General features: G+C 41.6%; 1 protein-coding gene across 1 annotated transcript; it reads left to right on the top strand.

Moving 5' to 3' along the window:
• Positions 1–246: 246 nt before the first annotated feature.
• Positions 247–23,378, top strand: LOC128454615 (pituitary adenylate cyclase-activating polypeptide type I receptor). Its single transcript, XM_053438054.1, has 13 exons — positions 247–567; positions 1,321–1,429; positions 10,162–10,269; positions 13,033–13,127; positions 13,352–13,449; positions 14,448–14,580; positions 15,035–15,188; positions 17,354–17,414; positions 17,575–17,644; positions 17,917–18,011; positions 19,867–19,996; positions 21,174–21,215; positions 21,355–23,378. Exons 1-13 carry the CDS (start codon positions 484–486, stop codon positions 21,499–21,501), a joined length of 1,326 nt encoding a protein of 441 aa, XP_053294029.1. The 5' UTR covers positions 247–483; the 3' UTR covers positions 21,502–23,378.
• The last annotated feature ends 2 nt before the right edge of the window (positions 23,379–23,380 follow it).

Raw genomic sequence — 23,380 nt, 5'->3', positions numbered from 1 at the left:
TGCAAAGCTTTAGTGACTTGAAATTGGGAAACTAGGCCACTCACTCTATGTTTTATCTCCCTCTCTGAGAGAGGAGGGGTGATGTTCATTCACCTGATTTTTGGTCTGCCTTGAGAGAGGGGGGGAGAGAGGGAGGGAGGGGGAGAGGGAGGGGGAGAGAGAGGGAGAGATAGAGAGAGAGAGAGAGAGAGAGAGAGAGAGAGAGAGAGAGAGAGAGAGAGAGAGAGAGAGAGAGAGAGAGATAGATAGAGAGATGCACGACAGCAACCAGCAGCCTTCATCATCATCAGTCATGCAAGTTTGCAGCTCGCAGTGGGGGGAATAGGGACTCGTCTATTTTGGGCAGAGCGAGTGTATTTTCATACCGAGGAGGTTCATGAACAAGGAGCGAGTCTCGGAGCCGCGCCGGAGGAACAGAAGCTCCAGGATCTGATCGCTCTACGGCCGAGGAGGGATTTTTTTACCGACAGGATAAGAAGAGCGATGCACAGTGAGAGGAGGCTGCCGGGACGACCGGAGACATTCATGCTCCTCATCCTCTGTCTGCAGCTGTGGCACGGGCCCATGGTGAGTGGCACGGCGCGTCCGATCCGTGCGTAATGTCACTGTTATCCCGCGAGGAAGCGGCTCAAAGTGCGGCAAAAAGTTGTAGATCACATGAGTTCCTTTTTCTACTTTAATGATATTTGTATGGCGACGCGCACGAGAATAGCGACGCCATACAAATATCATTAAGGTGCTATTCTCGTGGTGCGTTTTGACGCGCACTCCAATGTCCTCATTTTGCCGCCAGCGCTGATTATCCACCACCTCCCTCCTCCTGCTACCAGCCAACCAATCAATCAATCAACCAACCAATCAATCAATCAATCAATAGAAACAAGATAAATATAAATGTCTGCCTGCTCCAGGTGTTGACCTGCACCACCCTTTTGAAGTGGATTTGCAAGAGGCAGTGTTTGAATTTTCTGGCACCAAAAAAATCGACTCGATTTCAATTTGCGGAGGAATTCAAAGACTCTTTTATTTGTTTTCGACTTTCAGCATTTCCAGGCGTCTTCTGAGACTTTTTATTTATGACGCGAGGAGCCAGTCTGTGGGAAATGACGCGTGTCTGTTTGTTTATTTGACTGATGTACGTTTTTAAATCTTCCGTCACCGCAGAACCCACTCACGCGTCATTACTCCCCAGAGAGAGAGAGAGAGAGAGAGAGAGAGAGAACCCAGGAGCGCCGTGTGTCTGTGTGTGTGTGTGTGTTTGTGTGTGTTTGCGTGCGGGCTTCACTGTGGATAACTTTGGTGTGTGTTGTGTTTGTTCAGGCTGAAGCGATTCACCCGGACTGCGCCATCATCCAGCAGCACCTGAGGGCTCGGGAGATCTGCAGCCAGACGAGGAGGAGCGAGGCGCAAAACCAGAGCGACCACAGCGGTGGGTTCATGTGTGATGCTGCTGGGTGTGTGTGTGTGTGTGTGTGTCGGTGTGTCGGTGTGTGTCTGCAAAATAGTTGTTATACCCCAGAGGGTTCAGACGATATATTTCACCATGGAGGCCGAATGATGTGTCTAAAGTTTCTGTTCTGACCTTTCACCTCATTTGTTGTGGTGGTTTCTTCTTCGTGGGATGATACTTGCATGAGAAGACCTCATGTTTAACTAAGTTCATTTGATGATCCACTGATGCATGTGATATATGTGACTTCATGTGTGAGGCCGAAAGCTGTTAAAATGCAGTCACAATGTTGAAGACTCCACTTGACAGAATCAAATTATTGCTAGAGAATTTAACTTGAACTAATATGAGTATTTTGTTTCATTATATAAGATGTAACATGTTGTATTTTATTTCCAATTAGGAAATACTACACTCGAGTGTTTGAGGGTATAGTTATTAGTAAAGTTTCAGATAAAAAGTTTAACATAAAATATTTAATAACCAAAACCACTGTTAAAAAACAACAAAAAAAGGTGATTTCCAATATGTGCCTTTTAATATCTAACAAGAAACCAGAGCTTTGTCATATTTCTGAAGCCGTTGTCAGACATGGACTCCAGAAAATATCTAGAATGTTGAGTCCAGACGAATTTCAACCTTTGACATTTAAAGGACATACAGTGCCTTGCATAAGTATTCACCCCCTTTGGACTTTTCTACATTTTGTCATGGTATAACCACAGATTAAAATGTATTTCATCGTGAGTTTATGTAATGGACCAACACAAAATAGTGCATCATTTGGAAGTGGGGGGAAATATTACATGGATTTCACAATTATTTACAAATAAAAATCTGAAAAGTGTTGAGTGCATATGTATTCACCCCCTTTACTGTGAAACCCCTAACAAAGATCTGGTGCGACCAATTGCATTCACAAGTCACATTTGCAAGTCACATAATTAGTAAATAGGGTCCACCTGTCTGCAATTTAATCTCAGTATAAATACACCTGTTCTGTGACGGACTCAGAGTTTGTTGGAGATCATTACTGAACAAACAGCATCATGAAGACCAAGGAGCTCACCAAACAGGTCAGGGATAAAGTTGTGGAGAAATATGAAGCAGGGTTAGGTTATAAAAAAATATCCAGAGCTTTGAACATCTCTCTGAGCACCATAAAATCCATCATAAGAAAATGGAAAGAATATGGCCCAACCGCAAACCTACCAAGAGGAGGCCGTCCACCCAAACTGAAGAGCCGGACAAGGAGAAAATTAATCAGAGAAGCAACCAGGAGGCCCATGGTTACTCTGGAGGAGTTGCAGAGATCCACAGCTGAGGTGGGAGAATCTGTCCACAGGACAACTATTAGTCGTCTACTCCACAAATCTGGCCTTTATGGAAGAGTGGCAAGAAGAAAGCCATTGTTGAAAGGGATCCATAAAAAATCCCGTTTGGAGTTGCCAGAAGCCATGTGGGAGACACAGCAAACATGTGGAAGAAGGTGCTCTGGTCAGATGAGACCAAAATTGAACTTTTTGGCCTCAATGCAAAACGCTATGTGTGGCGAAAACCCAGCACTGCCCATCACCCTGAGCACACCATCCCAACAGTGAAACATGGTGGTGGTAGCATCATGCTGTGGGGATGCTTCTCTTCAGCAGGTACAGGGAAACTGGTCAGAAAAGAGGGAAAGATGGATGGAGCCAAATACAGGGAAATCCTTGAAGAAAATCTGATGCAGTCTGCAAAAGACTTGAGACTGGGGCGGAGGTTCATCTTCCAGCAGGACAATGACCCTAAACAGACAGCCAGAGCTACAAAGGAATGGTTTGGATTAAAGAATGTTAATGTCTTAAAATGGCCCAGTCAAAGCCCAGACCTCAATCCAATAGAGAATCTATGGCAAGACTTGAAGATTGCGGTTCACAGACGGTCTCCATCCAATCTGACTGAGCTTCATCTTTTTTGCCAAGAAGAATGGACAAACCTTTCCATCTCTAGATGTGCAAAGCTGGTAGAGACATACCCCAAAAGACTTGCAGATGTAATTCCAGCGAAAGGGGATTCTACCAAGTATTGACACAGGGGGGTGAATACTTATGCACCCAACAGATGTCAACTTTTTTGTTCTCATTATTGTTTGTGTCACAATAAAATTTATATTGCACCTCCAAAGTACTATGCATGTTTTGTTGATCAAACGGGAAAAAGTTTATTTAAGTCTATTTGAATTCCAATTAGTAACAGTACATAATGGGAAAAAGTCCAAGGGGGGTGAATACTTATGCAAGGCACTGTATGTGTTTGAGTCAAACACCTTCATAACAACAGGAAAACATCCAGAAGATTAAGGTGAGACGTGGCCCCTGAGCAGAGCCTGACATAGAGAGGAATTCCACTTCGGCCCTTAAAACCAAAAAGCTCTCGAATGTCCTCTTCTTTCCAAGGTGACATCTTCGTCTTTGCATGTATGGCTCCTCTATCTAAGCTCTGCATGGCTGGATTATGGCTGCATTCTCCCATTGGCTCAGTTTGACAGGTGAAAAGTTCAGGACAATATCTGGAGCATCTCACTCCAACATTTGGATTGTCACATACATTGTTGTCACCCCTCTGGATCATTTCAGGAAGACGTCAGGTGTTCAGTGCACATCTGAAATCAGCGTCTTAGTTGTCACCTTAACCAAAAAACATTAGTTTGAACATTTCAGATCATCTTATGACTGTGAACCTTTCAAACTGTTTCATTTAAACAGTTTCAGGCTCAAAGAGGTGACATTTTCCAACATTTTCACAAAAAAAGTAGAGCTACAAGAGAACTTGTTTCTTTTTCTTTTCCTCGCTCTCAAATGATCTCACAACACTTCAGGTTTATCTCTTTATCCATTGGAAGTTTGGGAAACAACCATATTAAACTTCAAAACTGTAAATACAGCAGAAAGAGATCCATGTTCCGCATCCATGTGGCGTCTAATAGCTTTTAGTAATACTACTTTTATTTGAATATAATTTTGAATGGATGACTTGTTATGGAGTACCATGTGTTCTCTGTGGTTTGGGGACAATTCCTTCAGACTGGCGTTGTTTACTGCTCTGCCAATTATTTTCTCATTTCATCACTCCGTTGATTTGCATACTATAAAATGCCATGACCATCAATATTCCCCCGATCCCGAGGGGGAATGTTCTACTGTTGTTAGGCCCAACCTCCTAAATCCCACAATAGGCTGTTTATTTTCCAATATGACAAAGAACAGCAGCAGATCCCAAACACCACAGAGCACCGGGAGCCAGTGAAAACTTGACATTTATACAAAAGATGATTGGATTATCAGAGCAGTTGCAGATTAATTTCCTGTCAGCTGAGACATTGATTTATTGAGAAATATGTTCAGCTCCGAGGCAGCTCTTCTGTTTTAAAATCTGAATCTATAAATACACACAATACATGTTTATATTCATGTAATGTAACTTTTCATAGCAGTAGCAGTCAGTGCCCGTGTACAAGAGATGGTAATTTAAATACAGACACTGAACTTGTGGCCAAATTTGGAGGATATTTTTGTTATAAGACATAAAAAAACTCCTATTTTCAATGTTTTTTATTTGCACATACAAAATCCAGAATCTACCGTGCCAGTTTGCAGACATCTTTGACCTCGTCGAGTGTTTTTACTTTGGATACTCGATTTTGTGGCCAGTACTACACTGAAACTTTACTGACTGAGTATTCTGATATTGTACTTAGATCATTTACTTTAAGTCCACGTGTGTGACAATTAAAGTGTTTTTTTATATCTTTTCTTATCTGAGTGAGTGTGTGCACGGCCACAGGGACGGTACACCATGTTATCTTCACCGTACAAACACACTGACACCTGTGCTTCCTCCTGGTGAGGCCTCACCTGCATGTCCTCCCAATCCGACTCATTGACCTAATTAAACTCTAACGAACATGGCGCGTGTCTCCACACCGCTCTGCACCTGTGACGCCGCTCCGCTCGCCACTTCATCAGAAACCACTCCGGAATACCATCATCATCCCCCCCCCCCCCCCCAAATTCATTAATCTTGATGAAAAGACAAATCTGACATATGTAGAAGATCGATTTGGTGCAGCTCGATTGAATTTAAACAGACTGTTGGTGGAGATGTGCTTTCTACTGAGTGCCATTGTAGGTTTGCATGTTATACCACTGAAAAAAAAGACAGCAGAGAATTAAACTGCTGTACGGTTGCAACAGATCAATATTCCTTTATTGACGCATTAAGAAACTGTAATTCTCTGTCAATAGACAAATTGTATTAAGCCCCCCCCCCCCCCTATAAATTTACATTAAGCATAAAAAATGAAATCCCATTAAGACGTAAGAAGCCACTTAGAAAAGTGAACGAATGTGGCTTAATAAATGATCATCCACTTCCTTCCTCACTCGGGCTCTGGAAGCACTCACTCGGTGTCCACAGTCATTTGGAACGTCAGCTCTAATCCAGGATGAGGTGACATTTAAGTGGCTTCCTCTAGAGCTGCCTTTTAATAAAGGCCTGGGAATAGGGTCGTGTTGATCGGTGGCAAAAACATTTGAATGAAAAGAAACGCTTGAAATTAATCATCAGCCTCTCGACACGACTGTCAATTGTGAACAGTGGCGGACGCACCAGGGAATACAACCTTATGGTTTTCCCCCTAGTGATTAACACAAATACAAAGATGTCGATCCCAGTGAAACCGTGGACGTTTCCATAATTCATGCATTCATTGTCATTTTTGTTATATGGATGAATTAGGACACAGATCAAATGATTGTGCCTCTTTCTTCGATGCCTCTAATCTCAAACTAACAAGGAAATCTTTGCATAAGCAGGACATCAGGGTTTTCACGTCCCCCTCAGTTGAATGAATGACTCCAATAAATAAGAATGAAAGCATCTGGAGGTGGGAACTCCCTGATGGGAATATTGTTCCACCACTGAACAAACAAGTCGATAGAGATACCGTGAGATGTTCACGATTCTCGATATCTAATTCGAAAACACGCCAAAACATATAAACAAAAACAAACAATCCTATTCACCGCAACACAAACTAACTCATATAAAAAATATTAGAACATTGGCTATAGCCTTAAAGTGATGAATACAAAGAAAAGACTATAAACATAATAGAACAGAAAAGTGGCCTGTAGGAAAATTTCAAACCTATTTTTCACCTACATTTTTGCTGACTTGGCAAAAATTAGGCCATTGACAATATCACTAAGAAAATTTGTATGATTTAAGTTACAGTCATTTAATTAATAAAGTGTCATTGCGCTTCTTTTTTTTTTACAGTACCGAAAAAGTCGCAACCCGTACGTTTGGGGTTTTCTCAAATTTCAGAGCTCCGATGTCAGAAGAGGAAACTGGTAGGACTTTGTTTGAAGGCAGCAGCGTATTTCAGCATATGTAGCAAGAGCAGAAACTTATCTATAACTTTGAAGGGATCACCAGTTAAAAAGGCTCCTGTGGGGGAACATGAACGTCAACAAGATTTCTTCCATTCATGGTTATGTTTCTCCCAAATCCACTGAGGTGTCGCAGGAATAGTTGAGTATCTTCTGGGAATCAGGAACGTCTTCTATTCGAACTCTCAGCATCCCATCCTGTAGATCTTCTAAAGTGGAGGAGCAGCAGCCCGACAGACCACAAGGTCAACAATGTACAAAAATACAAAACCTGCCTCAAACCACCAACCATCTGTTTTCTATGTGAGTCGTGTAGATGCGCATCCGCTCTAGAAAACGCTACTTACCTTTTATACATTTCTAACGATGCTACAACTTTGACGGATTCATTCCATCTCCGTTGCCCTTTGCTCCACCATGACTTAATGCGTCCTAACAGCCTGCCACGTGAAATTTATAGAGACGCATCTGAAGTTCGCTAATTAAATCAGGTCGACCATCAGCCCCCCTGTTCGTCATGTCATTAATGCGCCAGGGTCTGTGTGCGATTGGTTTTGTTTGTGTGTCCCCGGCAAAGTGCCCATAAACGTTCCACTGTCTCTGCCGTCAAATCTGAAATACTACTTGGAAGCTGCCTCTTTTTTTTTTTTTTCTTTCTGTTAGGATTTGATTAAATTAAGATCGGAGGCGCATCTCGAAACCTCCCACACACAGTACGCTAAGATGCTTCTCACAAAATTTACAGTTTGGAGAGAACAACATCTGTTCGGCATTAACCACAGTGGAATAAGCACAACATCCCTTAATCCCTGGTGCCAATTGTGTTAGCACAGCCATTTAGCCCTTTTGAGAAGATACTGTAAAATAATCTGCTAATCCCTAACAGACAACACAGTTAACTGACAGTGTCCAACCTCACCCCTTTATTTGGAGAGCGGTACTTCACGGCCAGTTTTAATTGTCTTGAATGAATTTCCTCCCCCAAGGGGCGGTTTGAAAGCATTGTTTTTTGGGGTGTTATTAATTCAGGATTAACGTGGATTGAAGCCCAGAACACAGAGGGAAGATGTGTTTTATAAAACCAGGCAGTTTATTGTGGACACGCACTCACGAGGATCTTCAATATGACATGAAACATCCGTTTTCACCTCATTCACTTTCCATGTCCCAGGAAACCAATGAGCATTGTCCTGGGACTGATTGGTCTTACTGTATATGATGCAGCCATTATGTATGTTATTTAATACAACTGGGATTTTCCATTCTCTGAAAGTCAGCTTCGCTGAGGGTCCAAGCTTTCCAGGATCCCAGATCTGCCTTTACTAAAATGTATTGTGGCCCTGCAAATATATATCTGTAAATATTTCATGCTTTAATTTCACACTGCGCTGGTTTCCCAAATCGAATCATTTATATTTGACCTGTATGATACAGAAATGCAATTTCAGAGGACATTTATTTGTGCAGAATTGAAACAAGTTGTTCTTCCTTTGCAGTTTTGGGGCAAAACAAGTACTGGTGATATTAGGTTGTAGCTGGTTGTAGCTACTGGTGTCACTCAACATTAAACACAATGACATGTATATAAATAATCAAATAAAAGACAACCCCACCAGCTTACGTAACACAATTTGCATCAAGTAATGGAATAAACACTGGATAACATCCAGGGATCATCCGATCACCCGACCTCATTATCATGAGTTAAAACAATGTCAACCTCATTAGCATTTTTCATACAGAGAAAAACTATAAATTATACAAATCAACTAGGGACTGTGTATTTAAACATGTATTCTATATGTCCGCTCAATAAGCCCATCATTAGGGACACCTATGCACCTGCTTTTCATGCAAACAGCCAATCACGTGGCAGCACAAAATCATGCAGATGCAGGTCAGGAGCTTGATGCTCACATCAAACATTTAGGATGTAGAAAAAAAATGTGATCAGGATTTTAATCAGTTGGATTCTGGAGAGGCCTTTCTTGGGAGCAGTGGAGATCTGTAGGGGAGAAACATGGCGGGGGAGGCGGGTGTGACACAGTAAGCCTGAGATGAAGAGCGTATTTGAATGGTAAACAGTCAATGACCCAAATGCAGGTTTTAATGTGGGTTAAGAGCTTTTCTCTCAGCTCGAGCCACCTTGGCATGGAGACCTCTGGAAAATGACCGTATGGTGGACAACAAGTGGCTCCCACCTTTAAAAAGAAGAAAGAAAAGGAATATGTAAGAGTTTTGGAAACTGGAAAAGCCCATCATGCTTTCTATGCTTCCACATCTTCTTTTCCCACGCACTGATTGAGAATAATTCATGAACAAATGTGATAAGATATACGACAGCCTCGGCACAGGGCGGCATCCTGCTGAGTTAAGAGCAGGGATCCTGGATTCAGCCGGAGACCGACTGCACTGATGTTTTTACTCAGAAATCTCTCCTGGTTCTTTGAAACTACTTTACATTCCTGGAAACTTCTAGTGCCTGAGGAGGTTCCACTCTTCATTTTTATTTCGTTTTAAAGGAAGACATTTATTTTGGGCTCACTTCAGCCTTGAGGATAAATGAAAAGGAAAACCTACTAGCGTTGCTGTTTCTGATTCACTTCATCACTGCTGTTTACATCTGTGCAGCCTGGATGAAGATGGCTCCAGATATTCACACTGACACGTTTATCACCATGATTAATGAGTTTCAGATGTGAGTCACTTCTGCCACCTTATCTCCTGAGACCACGTCCGAGACGCAAAGCAACAACGCTGATATGCAAATGATAGAATCTGAAAAAATGTGGGACAGAAGACGGAAATATCTGGTGTGTGGGACATTAAGCAAAAAAAGCTCTTACCTTAATCCATTTACAGGAACATGACAAGGCGAAGGCAGGACTCTGGATAAAACCTGTCAGCTGGTTCCATGCACTTGAATAGATTTATTATGTCGGGATTAATATAAATATCCTCATTTTGGTTACAGGAGAAGAAGAAGGTAACCAGGTCGCCTGTATGCAGTGGTGGAAGAAGAACTCAAACGTTTTGTACTTAAGTAAAAGTACATTTAAATAAGCTAAATGGGCTCAAGTCAAAGTACACATACATTTTTCTTGTGACATTTACAGAGACAAAGTAAATGTGCTTCTCTCCACTGGTTTGAGAGGCTGCAGATTGTTTTCTCTGTAGATCTAACATCAGGACGAATGGGAGGCTGTGAGGAACTCATTCATTGTGATACTATATAGAGACATTTAATTGACAGGCTGCTTCCTCTGTCTGTGTCCGTAGGGTGTAAAACAGAGTGGGACGAGATCGGATGTTGGCTGAGAGCTGACGTCGGGCAGGTGGTCAACGTTTCCTGCTCGGAAGTTTTTCAACACTTTTCCAGCAGTCAAGGTTTGTCCTGCTGAGACTGAGCTGACATGGAAACACAGAAAAGAACATCTAGTTCCCCAATTATTCAATCAATCTGGTCGTTAGTATACAGAAATATACTTTTTTTCTCAGCAACAAAGTACATTTATATGTTATGTAAAATCTTTAGCACGGATGCTGACTCTCTAATGAGGGAGCATGAATTTTTCATGTATGTTTGTTGGCGATAGAAGACAGTCTCATATCTCCTATATGTGCTCTGGGAGATTTCTGGCAGAAGACATTGTTTGAAATCTTCTCCGCAGGGTTCACACGTCACAATTTGTTCTTCTCAAAGTTACAATAATAGAGTCACGAGAAGTATTTTACATTTAGATTTATCTTTTTTTTTTTTATCAACAGGTGGCTTCAGGAAACATGTACATTTTGTGTTAATTTATTCTTTACCTATGGTTTTAATTGTGTTCATAGGACAGGAGGTAGATTTTCAACATATGGAAACTCTCTGTCTTCCCCACCTCTAAAGACATACGGACATTATAAATAAATCAAATAGATTTCAGTTTGTGCTGTATGACCCTAACAGGATTGTCATTGTAACAGGATCATTAAGGCAGGTTAGGCTGGGATCATTAAGGAATAATGTTCTTTCCTCCTGATGGAAATCCTGGCTCATTATGATGTGAGTTGCAGATCAACTCAAACACAACAGAGTCTGAACTCTGCACATTTCTGTTTGTTCAGTTCATAGCAAACACAAAAAGACCACCGCTGTGCATTTGTTCCTGCTAATGCCTGCATTGGGTAGATATCGTATCAAGGGACTTTAGGGGCTTTAGTCAAAAGGGTCCTGGGGCTCCGACATCGAACCTAATCGACCCTCCCTGCTTGTTACGTGCAAACCCCCACCATCATCCAAGTCACATCATACACACACATTTATTTGATTTATTCTAGTCGTTAACCGAACCTCTAATGAAGCACTCACACCAAACGCAAAGCCAAACAATTCCCGAGATTCCAAACAAAATCAATGCAAAAATACAGGTAAACATTAATCTCACCAGACAACGATAGACACAGAGAAGCGGGAGGTAATGTGGCAAAAGCCAATTAGCGTTGAGAATGAAACGGGTTCTGGCACCGACCCAAGCTAGCACATCATCAACCTAGCACAGGAAACGGCTCCAATCCACACAAGGCTTCTCTGCTTTGGCTCCTTCTGCGTTTCCACAACAGGTACAAGGTAGAGTTAGTCGTCACTTTAACAAGTATCTCTAAGTTTCCTCTTTTCCAGAGGAGAAAGGGCGAATATTCGTGGATTGTAGATGTAAATGTCCCAGGAAAATGTGCCTCCCGTTTGGTGTGAACACAGCACAAGATTATGAAGCTTTGGCATGGGGCGTTGTTCGGGCGTCTCTTATCATTTTGTCACCGCAATCTCCTTCACGTAGCTGATCATAGAAATTGAGGAGATTCTAACAAACATGTGAGTGGGCTGGGTTGCAATCAGACATTTCTCGGCGGGTGGCCTTCTTTGCCTGTACCCTGTCACAAGGCAAATAGACAGAGCAGGGCACACGCCGATCCGGCAGGCGAGCGCCTCCTGACACCTGCTGTTTCCAAGTGGACGTTAACCAGGAGCAAGTGTCAGTAGACATGAACGAGGACATGGAAGCCTCAGAGGTTTTCTGACTGAGAGCTCTAATGGAGTGAAACGGTCCAAGAGAGGAAACGTCAGCGAGGTGAATATTCAAGTGCACAAAAAATGACAACTTTCCATCGCAGCGTAGCCGTGGTGTGTCTTATCTGTCTTATAGATGAGAAGATAAACGTAATAAGATCCTTTTAAGACGGAACATAAGGCAGCTTGAAGCGGTGACATGAGCTTGTTTTGTGTGTTTTTTAGATCACAAATAGGTTTTTGTAAAGAGGGGTCAGGGTTTCTATCAGACTGTGACTCCTGTTTCCTAAAGTGAGGCCACACAGGGGCTTTCTATCCTTTATTGAGCTAATAGACTGAAAGATTTATTGCTCTATTCCATTCATCCCACTTTTTTAGGAACCCAGGAAACCTTTAGGAACGCAACTTTGACCGAAGGAACTGCAGCTTTTATTCTTTCATTCAGAGCTTTTTAACACCAGGATATCCAGCAGCATTTCCCAAAGAGAAAATTAAACACAGGGGAACTATGAGACAATGAGATCAAACAATGTCAAGTCATTTAATGCCTCTTTCAGGGGGGCGCTTTCACACCTTCCTCATTTGGTCTGGACCTTTAGACCAATGGACCTAAATTTTGTCCGACCAAAAGAGGAGGTCTTGATCCAGATCTAACAGGAGCCATGGATCAGTGTGTTTACAGTGTAAAAACACTTTTTTTGGGATGGTTTAGATTCACGGATCTATTGCAGGAAGTTGAAAAGGAAGCCTTCATGACAAGAACGTTTATTAGCTGTTTTTTTCTGGTAATTTAACATCTCTTTAACATCTAGTTTAAACGTGTCTTTGTGCTCTGTCCGCCTCAGTCATCCTTTTTCATGAAATTCAGATAAAGTTCAAGAGGTTTACAAAATTTAGTGGACATTTTTAGTCAAAGAACTGTGCTGGTTGGATGTTAAAATATATACGTGCATATGTAAAAAATTGAAATTGCACCTTGTCTGAAGAAAAGCAGATTGATTGCCTCTCTAATTAGACTGCACGCTGTAGAAGGAAACTCTCTGCAGTGGTGAGATCGTGTGAAGGTCTCAGCGTCTCCTCCCTGTCTGCTCCCACACCAGGGTATGTTTACAGGAACTGCAGTGCGGACGGCTGGTCCGAAATGTATCCACCCTACGAGGAGGCCTGCACGTTCACTGAAGAGCCTGAATCTGAGGTACGCCAATCAGTTAAGCTTATTCATATTGTTCCTGCTTCCTCTCCGCTCTTCCTCCCGAGCTGCTTCCCTTTTCTGCACAACCCCATTTGTAGGATTAGTGGAAGGACAAAGCAAGAAACAAAAAAAGGAATCGGGATGCTTTTGTTTTGTTTCAAGACGAAATATAAGGTAAATACAATTTTTATCTCCTCAAATGTCTGTCTCTGTTTCTCTGTCTCCAGATGAGCTACCTCTCAACGTTCAGACAGGTTTACACTGTGGGTTACGCCACGTCCCTCATCTCCCTCATCACGGCCATAGTGGTGTTGACGGCCTTCAGGTGAGACCAGGAAAAGCACACACTGTCCTAGATACACACTCAGAGGACAATAAATAGGCTAAACAACTAGAGCACTCCCTCATCCTGCATTGATGCAACTATGCTGCAAAGCATGTGTGGTTACTGTGGTGGAAACTGTATTTTACAATTAATGTAAAAACCCATATAATCCATTATAGACATTTTTAGATCAATAAAGAGAGATTCAGGTTTATTAATCCACCTTCATCTTGTGATTGTCTCGGGAAATATTGTTTCCTGACACTTCCACTAAATATCATGATAATCCCTCAGGCAGCTTTTGTGTAATCTTGTTTACAAACAAACAAACACACAAACAATACAGATGCAGATACAACAAACAGAAAAAGGTAAAAATGCAAAGCGTTTAGGAGGGAATGTCGTGTGAGAATCTGTGCAGCAACCTCAGGATTAGTGTGCATCTCCGAGCCTTGTGCGAAATCTATTGAAAAATGTCTCGATATTAAAAATAGAAATGGAGATTTGCTTATCGGTAAAAGATGGAGGAGACGTGAAGTTTGCTCCTCTTCCAGGTGACATGTCCCTGACACCTGGCGTGAAGAATGAGATGAGACAAAAGTCGAAGAAACTTGCAACTTCATACAAATGAGAGCAGAACTTGTCTGCAGGCTCTTCAGTGAAGCAGCGGAGCCAGATGTTCAGTCTTCACATGAAGGAGGAGAAAATCATTACAGCTGTTTCTCCAGATTTTGGACGAAGAGAGAAGAAAATCCAGAATGTCAGAGAAGGATCTAAAAAAAAAAAAATCCAGATTAAATGAATTTACACAGGGTTTCATGAGGGGACTGTCCTTGGAGGATGTGTGAACACTATTGAGTGACATGCTAGTTTAGTAGTGGAGCTCAAAGACCTTAAATTATTATATGAATGTGACATGTTCACATCCATTGAGGCATCAGTAGTGACTCTTAAAGAGGCTGGTTTGTTAAGTGTTACTGAATGTGACCTCTTTTCAGAAAGTTCCGCTGCACCAGAAACTACATCCACATCAACCTCTTCTCCTCGTTCGTGCTGAGAGCCAGCGCCGTCTTCATTAAGGACACGGTGCTGTTCGCCGACGAGACGCTGGACCACTGCTCCGTGTCCACGGTGAGCTGACTGTCTGTTTCCGTCCCGAGGGACACGTCCACATCTGGAGCGTGATTGAGTTATCAGTGGAAAAGGAGGAGTGAAAGAGAGGGACTGCCACATGTCTGTGAAGCCACCTCATTAGTGGACAGGATTGATGGAGCCTCGTGCAGAAGTTACAACATGATTTAAAGATGTTTCACAAAGTGGATGAAAAAAAAACAACGTCCAGGGTGTGATCATGTGGATGAAATATTATCAGTCCATGTGTTCTTTGTCTTTTTTATAGTAGAATGTAAAGGAAATCTAAATTTAAATCAAAAAGGATCAAATTGTATATCTACTTGTCGTCGTCCTTTTCATAAGAGAACAAGTTGTGTAATGATTCACCTGCCAGACTGTGTAATGACTCACAGTCACTGCACAGATTGTCTCATTGTACAAGTCACTTTGCTTTCCTCCGTGTCCTCTCCAGGTCGCGTGCAAGTCGGCCGTGGCCTTCTTCCAGTTCAGCATCCTGGCCAATTACTTCTGGCTGCTGGTGGAGGGCATGTATCTGCAGACCCTGCTCGCCCTGACCTTCGTCTCCCAGAGGAAATACTTCTGGTGGTACATTCTGATTGGATGGGGTGAGTGGAGGGGGGGGGGGGGCTCTGGGTGGCAGGCTCACAGCAGGCCTCCCAAGCATTGCATGTTCGGATGTGTGAAAAAATAATGAAATAAAAGAAAAGAAAAACTTCCATCAAAAGTTCGATAAACTATTTTACAAGAAAATAGCCTCATGACCTAGAGAACAAAATATGTTCTGTTGCCTTTTTAGGTTAACACTTAATCTGTGTTATAAGGGGGGATATTAAACACCCTGTATTCTTTTTTAAATATTTCTTGTGAGCCATTCATTCAGCAAAAGATTTTTCTTTCATTGACATCAAAAAGCTCAGTCTGGGATTCAGATGAGGTGACGTCAGATTCACAGTCTCAGATATAAACACCAGAGGGAATTGAATGAAGCTTTCAACACGAGACATTTTATTATTGTTGCTTTTGTCGTAGTTAAAAAAAGGTTTTGTTGAACACTGATTTAGCAACACACACACATACACACACACAAAAAGATGATGTAACAGAACCAGTACTTTTTATGGCATAACGCTTTTCTTCCCTATCAAAAACCCGGTGCCTACATTGCCCACAATGCAACTTGACGGCCAGTTGGAGATTGTGTTGCTTTAGCGTTGAAGGAACAAGTTCGTTCACCCAGACAGTGATGCAGTGTGTTTTGGAAATCAAGATGTATACTCCTGGGGATTTGTCCTTTGGTGCATTAGTCACATGTTCCCTGTTTGTTGTATTTCTTAAAATTCACGTGTTCTCCCATTGTCTTGTCTCTCGTTGATAGATTATCACATGTGGGTTGAAGATCTGTTTCTAGACTAAACTTCTCTTGTTTCCTCATCGCTTCCTTTGTTTTTCCTGATGTCTTTTGTTCCGCGGTTGTTTCAAGTGGTTTCTATTTGTGTTATATTTAGTGTTTACCAGTTTTCCACCGGCTTCCCATTCCCGTCCAGTTTACTTTTTCCTGTCTGTGACGTGTTCCCCTGTTTCCCGGTCCTCTTGAGCCACTGAGGCCCGAGGTGACACCTACCAGCTCTGTTAAGTGCAGCAGTGTAGTTGAGAAGCGGAGCCACAACTGTTGTGATGTTGTGATGTTGTGAGGTCGGGACATGTTTACAAAGCTGCAGTAAAGGTCTCTACAAGCTGAGGTCACGGGCGTCAGAATCAATAAGATCCTCCAGTGCGCTGCCATCTCTGAGGCAAGGGCTGCATTCACAAACAAACGTGAAAACATCAGGATTTATAATCAGGAGATAGTCGGAGCTCAAACGAGATGTGACAGCAGGACGTCAGCTTGAATCAGATTGTGTCACACAGCCGAACCTGGAGGGTAAACAGCAGCGGCTGTAGTTGGCAGCAGTCTCATTAGAGATTAGCTGGTTCCTCAGCATTCAGGCTGACACGATCCTTCCTGTAAAGAGGGGTCGGGAGTTTTGTGTATCTATCTAATAATTGACTCTACAGTTTGGAGTTGTGTGTAATGAGTTGAGCTTCATTAAACTTTGAATAAACAAGTGATCAGCTGGATCAGGGTTCTGCAGAGTGAGTCCAGCAGCCGGACAATGTTTTTAATTTCTCAGAGAATAATTTGGGATAAGTTATTGATGTATTAATGCAATTTGGTGTAGAGCCAAATACTAATCAAGTTTGCTTGTGGTTTCACATGAGAACTGTCTGACTCTATTGAGTGAGATCCTAGTGCAAACATATAACTGAGATAAATCTGTAAATAAACACTGCTGTGCTGAGCATCTCTCTTTGTTTGCAACCTGACAGTGTGTGTGAGTGTGTGGATATATCAGTGGTGTTCACTCAGTATCCAGAGTGGCTCTGATGTTTTCTTATCAGCATCTTTTCCGGTTTGTACAGTGACTCTCTCTCTCTCTCTCTCTCTCTCTCTCTCTCTCTCTCTCTCTCTCTCTCTCTCTCTCTCTCTCTCTCTCTCTTCTCTCTCTCTCTCGTCTCCTGCTTTTATCCTGTGTCTGTTTCTTTCTTCTTGTGGCTTCGAGACGCAAGTGGGACACAGATAAATTTGATCCACACAGTTGTATACGTGCCTCACAACACTTTCGTAATAAATATGCAGTACACATGTGAATGGGCCGGGTTGTTGTTAAGATTAATTTTACTCGACAAATGCAGAACGGATGAATAATGCATCTGTGTTCTTACGTCGCAGGGCTTCCGTCAATCGTTCTCGTACTCTGGGTGTTGACCAGATTCTTCTACGATGACAGAGGGTACGATATGTGACGTTATTATATTTCATTTTTTATTATAAAAAAACGTTCACGTGATGAACTACATGTTAAACAGAACTTTGTACTTCTTGCAGTGCTCAGACTTTACTTTGATTGCAGCGTAATTCTAAATGAAAGTCTCATCTGCCTTAAATTGCAGCTGCTGGGATGACACAGACAGTGTTGGTATTTGGTGGATTATTAAAGGACCAATAACAGCCTCGCTGCTGGTGAGTTATTAAATATTCTACCTGACTGACAGACTTGTTACCTCAACCCCAAGATATGAGTTAACCCCTGCTAATATTTGTCTTATACATAAATTAAAATCATTTTAACACATGTGGTACCAAAGTGAGAGTCTGGCAGGTTTTCTCTTAGTGTGTGTGTGTGTGTGTGTGTGTGTGTGTGTGTGTGTGTGTGTGTGTGTGTGTGTTTATGTGTCTGTGTGTGTGTTTGGAGGTAGTTATCATTTGGGTAATTGTGCGTGTATCTCTACCAGGTCAACATAGTCATATTCGTCAATGTGATCCGGATTTTGGTCCAGAAGCTGAAATCATCAACCATGGCCGGGAACAGCGACACTGGACATTTTATGTGAGTCACAACAAACGTTTCTGGACATTAAAGTTTGCAGAGGTAATAACTTGGATTTATGTGGCTCCTTTCAAGGAAGCCAGGTCTGCTTTACAGAGGGGGTAAAAAGGAAGACAAAGAAAAGCAATATATACATTAGAGTATATTAGCCTCTCATGTTGGTAAAAGGCCATTTAAGCTCTTTCAAAATACAGAAGTATAATTCTGTCAAAAGTAACTGCAAAAAACACATAATGACCAAAAGTTGAAGGACAAACTTGGCAGACAACTCCCAAATGTGCAGCAATAGTGAGCAGACGACCGACGAATGAGAGGGAAACTCACAATTATTCAAGATTGCATTGAAGTGATGAGCATGTGCCTTCCTGTGTCTCTGATGTCTGCCTGTGAGCAAACGCCTCTTTCTCCCTCAGTTCTCCTTTTGTAAGAGAAATACTGAAACCAGGGTCATACATAATATTCATGACGTAACTTGATTGGTAAAGGTCAAAAGTTGAGGGATTCATTTGACCCTCTGATCTATTTAAAGAGAACATAAGACTCTGATATGAGAAGATCGGCACTATTTTATCTAAATGGTTAAACTTTTTTAGCTGGTGACCATCATTGGGGCAAATAAGTTAAACGATCAGAATTAAATTTAAGAAATTAAATTTGGAAATTATTTCATCGCAAATGAACAGCGGTTTATTTGCAGAGTTTGATATTGAGAGGAAGTTACCTGATTATTTATTTTTTTCAGGTTAATAGAGTAGACTGTATATTGAATGTATGAATCTGCAATGTTGAGCCTTGAAATCCGTCTTCTCCTAAAAGAATTCCACCTGCATCTCTGACCTTTGGTTGCTGCAGATTCCAGCGTCGCTGAATTAATTCACCACGAAGGGATTTAAAAATAGCAGCTGATCCAGAAATAGATGTCTCCTCCGTCACCCTGGGACAGGATTATTCTACCGGTCCAATGAATGTTTCACAACTTTCAAAAACTACATCCGTGTCTTACAGACCTCAATCAGTTTCGGGCGGATCTGTGATGGTAACACAAAAGCACAAATCCCAGTTCTGACAAAAGACAAGATCAATCCTATTACAGGCTTTAAAATAAGCCTCAGGTTTTTCCGTATCTCTAAACTTTGAGCTGCCAAGGCTGTGATGTTATTTCTGATCAAAGTGATTATTTTGGTTTTCTGAAAACTCAGACGCCAGACGAGTATATCGTCAAGTCCTACAAGGTGCAGATTGACTTAGCGGCTTTGAATCTGATCTGAGCGTCAGGGAACCAAAGAAAATGTCAGGAGTCAGATTTACTGATGTCTATTGATCTTTGATAAACTGACTCATGTTCTCAATTCATTTAGATATATATACTAAGCTAGTTTAAAATATGAGAGACGTATGCTTTTTTAATTTCACATGAAAATATATAAATAAAAGGGGGTTAAATTAAGGAGAATTGCCTTAAAATCAAACATTCATTGGACCTTATGGACAATCGATAAAATTGGGTTAAATTAAAAACGTTTATGGGCAGATATCTCCATATATTGGACCCTACGGGAACGGGGGGGTGGGGGGGTGGGGGGGATACGTGTTCACGACATCATGATGTCACCAAAAAACCTCAATGGAGACATATTGGGACATCACTGATCTTTTTTAAACTAAGCTCTGAAGCCGAATTGTGCATTTTGACAATGTGTTCCGCTACCCTGACTGGCCTGATGGAGGAATGGTGCATTTTGCTGTGATTTTACACTCAAGACTTTGAAATCACTTTCTATAATTAATGGCAAAGTGATGTCTTTTCTGCTCTGTGTTCTTTCTTTCATTCTGCTGCTTCTGTTGCTCTCCCCAGGAGGCTGGCTAAATCCACCCTGTTCCTCATCCCCCTGTTCGGGATGCACTACACCGTGTTCGCCTTCCTGCCCGAGAACACCGGCGTCGCTGCCAGGCTCTACATCGAGCTGGGACTGGGCTCCTTTCAGGTAACACACAAAAGGAAGAAGGAGCAGAATAAAAGAGCCCAGATGCACAAATCACAGAGAGTGTGTATTACTTACAGGCGGATGCTCTCAGGATAGGCATCTTCTTCACAGCAGGCATTTTGACTTGTCGTAGTGGGTGAAGCGTGTGTTTCTAATAACATCGACTGGGGGCTTTGTTCTGTTCAGCACACAATAATAAGCCATCATTATTTCTATCTCATCACATCTGTGCTTTTCCCTCCTGTGAAAGGACCAAATGAAAATAATGCATTACTCGAGGGAGTGGTGGGGGTTTGTGGTCTGCACCTTGAATGTAGTTTATTTGTATAGCGCATTATTATAATATACACTATCTCAAGGCAAGATCTAAAAAATGACAGAGAAACCCAAATGTTCCCACAATGCACTCTGTCGAGAAAAGCTCCCTCATTTAACTGGAAGGAACCTTTGGCAGAACCAGACTCGGTGAGGGCGGCCATCTGCCTCGACTGGACGGGGTGAGCGGAGAAAAATGGGTTGAGCGGAGAGATGGATGGAAAAGAGGGGAGAAAAGAGAGAGAGAGATGGAGAGAGAGAGAGGGAGAGAGACCAGGAACAGTTGTGCACCATCTGGTTGTCTCTAAACACAACCTGTCTGCCTGATCTTCAGCCACGTGTGTCTCCCCCTGGTCTTCAGCCAGGCAGACAGGTTGTGTTTATTACAGGTCTGATTTATTGATGTGTAAAGTGTCTCAGAAACCTCTTAACAACCTTTAAGCTGGCAATACTTCCTAAAAATATGTATAAGCAACCATTTACATTTTCTTGGAAAAGTCACTGCAGTGTCCCGGCTGGCTAATAGAAATGAGACAGACCATATATAGAAGTGAAAATAACCATTTAGGTTATTTGTGTCTGTTTGACTGATCTTTTTAAAAAAGTCAGAGAAAATGTACAACCAAGAGTTTTTTTGTTCTTCCAATAAAACACATTTTACACACCTTTCATGTCTCAACCTTAATATGCCTTTAAAATGTTACTGAATTTATTACCTTTTATTTTAGTTCATTCCTTTTGTGCCATGGATTTTGTGAAGCACGTTGTAACCTTGTTTAGATAAGTGCTATAGAAATAAAGTTATTATTTCTCTTTTGGTTAAATACATAATGTGTCCGTCCCTGTCTCTCTGGTGTTGCAGGGGTTCGTGGTGGCGCTCCTTTACTGCTTCATGAATGGAGAGGTAGGTGGATGTTTGTGACACATAATCCATCAAACATTTATCATAGCTGATTTTTAAGAAAGTTCACCTTAGACAAATATATTGATTATAAATATACAGTATATGTAACTCTTATTATTTGCCCCGTCTTGATCTTCAGGTCCAGGCAGAGCTGCGGAGGTGGCTGTGGAGGTGTCACAGTCAGAATCATCTGACTCCAGCTAAGAGAAGTATCACTCAGATCACAATCCGAACCCAGAGGGGGCTCGGGGAGCCTCCTTCTTGTGGCAACATCTCCTCTGTGTGACTTCAGTGACTGTCCATCAGAAAACAAATACAGAAAGGCAGAGACTAGAGCTGAAACTGCTGTTGACATCAACTCAAAAACGCCTCTGTGAGAACACCGGACTATAACAAACCCTGCTGAGCGACTGGAGACATGTGTCAGGAAGCTTTTCATCAGCTGACGCTGTGGGGACGGTACACCACATGCTTCTACACTGTGGGCTCTCCAACAATAACCCAACAAATGGGAACACTGGTGCTTGATCTGGAACTGTGTCACTGTAGAGTCCACAGTGGAAACGGAGGTGACGGAAAAACCCTTTCACGTGGTTTTGTTTACTGTTTGAACCTCGTGGGTACAATACGAACAAATGTGGAGCGACAGCCGAGGAAACAACGCATGTCTGAGCTCGGCTGGATTACGTGAAACGAGCTTGACTTGCTTAATGGACGTGTTTTATTGTTACAGGAGCAGTTACGTTGTCTTTGTGCAGAATGAAAGGATGTGTCTGACTTCTGTTTACTAATATTTGAATTGATGTTTGTGCAACTCTATGAGAGAAACACAAACACAAAGATTCAGAGGAACTTCAGCAGGTGTATTTAAGTGTGAAGCTGCAGTTCGTTGGTACATTGTGTCTTAAAACACTTCTTATTCGTAGGAGTTGTCTGCTTTGCTGAGCCATCTTTGAAGAGTGTGTGTGAACATTTATGGCATTGTCGTTTTTTAATAATATGTTGTCATTTGTATTTGTTGCACTAGAGGTGAGTGGTACGGTGGTAAAGTGGTTAGCACCGCTGTCCCCCAACAGGAACGTGCAGAGTTTGAACCTGCTGGAAAGAAGGGACCTCTCTGGGCGGAGCCTCTGGGTACTCCAGGCTCCTCCCACAGTCTGATGACATGCAGAGCATTTCCACTGATGCAACGACATCATCTTCACTTGTTTTTAAAGTTCACGATTTAGGGCACATTTGTGTTGCCCAGAGTTGAGAATAACTTTCTTATAATTGAAGTTCTATGAACACAGGTTGGACTTTTTAACAGTGTTTATGTGGGATGAGAAATAGCAGAAGTTGTAGCCTCTGTGTGTTAATTTTGTTTTTAATTCCTACTTTGAACATTGATATTTATACTAACATTCTTTATTGAATGGATCGATATTCATGCCGTGATATTGTAGACACTTTCAAAGACTCATTGGTAATTAAGTGTATTGGTAAATACACTCATGCAGAGCTTAACGAATTGATTAATACCACTTCAAAATTAATCTTCACATGATAAACTGCCGTAGCCTCATATTTACCCTAAATACTTGAGTGGTATTACTCTTCTCATACACTTAGAAAGAAACCAAGTATGTGTACTTTCTCTAAAATCCATAACCAAATTTACTATGACAAAATGCACTTGTAAGTGGTCTTAATGTGTATGTAGAGTTAGCCTCGAATTATATGGTGTGGTGTTAAGATACATGTATAAAGTTTAGGTTTATTTTAGATGGAATCATCGGAAAACATATTCAAGATTTGTTTTATAGTCATGGCTGATATTGACCTTATTAGGATTTAAAACAAAAATATAAACATAGTTTTTTTGGTTTCTTGTTGAACACATGATCTTTACCAAAAGTTTACTTTAAATGTACGATTTTACAATTTAGCAACAACAAAAAATATCACTGCTCTCAGAGTTCAGATTGCTGCTTCCCCCGATTTTTTTTGTTAACTATGAATATTGCACTGTTGTGTAACTTTAAGCACTTTGACTGTCGTCAGTGCACAATATGTTTTAATGTTGCACTTTATTTTACATTAAACTCTTTGTCTTTGTCATTGTGCTTCTCGTGGAGCTGGTGAAGGTTGGCGCACTGAAATAAATGATGAATTTCATTTCACAA

This window comes from Pleuronectes platessa, chromosome 13, assembly GCF_947347685.1.
Source record: "Pleuronectes platessa chromosome 13, fPlePla1.1, whole genome shotgun sequence".
Taxonomy (NCBI): Eukaryota; Metazoa; Chordata; class Actinopteri; order Pleuronectiformes; family Pleuronectidae; genus Pleuronectes; species Pleuronectes platessa.
This window is presented reverse-complemented; position numbering and strand designations above follow the sequence as displayed.

Excerpts from the sequence above, each read along its gene's own strand:
- LOC128454615 (XM_053438054.1), top strand. The coding sequence starts at position 484 with ATGCACAGTGAGAGGAGGCTGCCGGGACGACCGGAGACATTCATGCTC. Across the intron at positions 1,430-10,161 it reads AAACCAGAGCGACCACAGCG|GGTGTAAAACAGAGTGGGAC; the intron begins GTGGGTTCATGT and ends CTGTGTCCGTAG. Across the intron at positions 14,581-15,034 it reads ACCACTGCTCCGTGTCCACG|GTCGCGTGCAAGTCGGCCGT; the intron begins GTGAGCTGACTG and ends TGTCCTCTCCAG.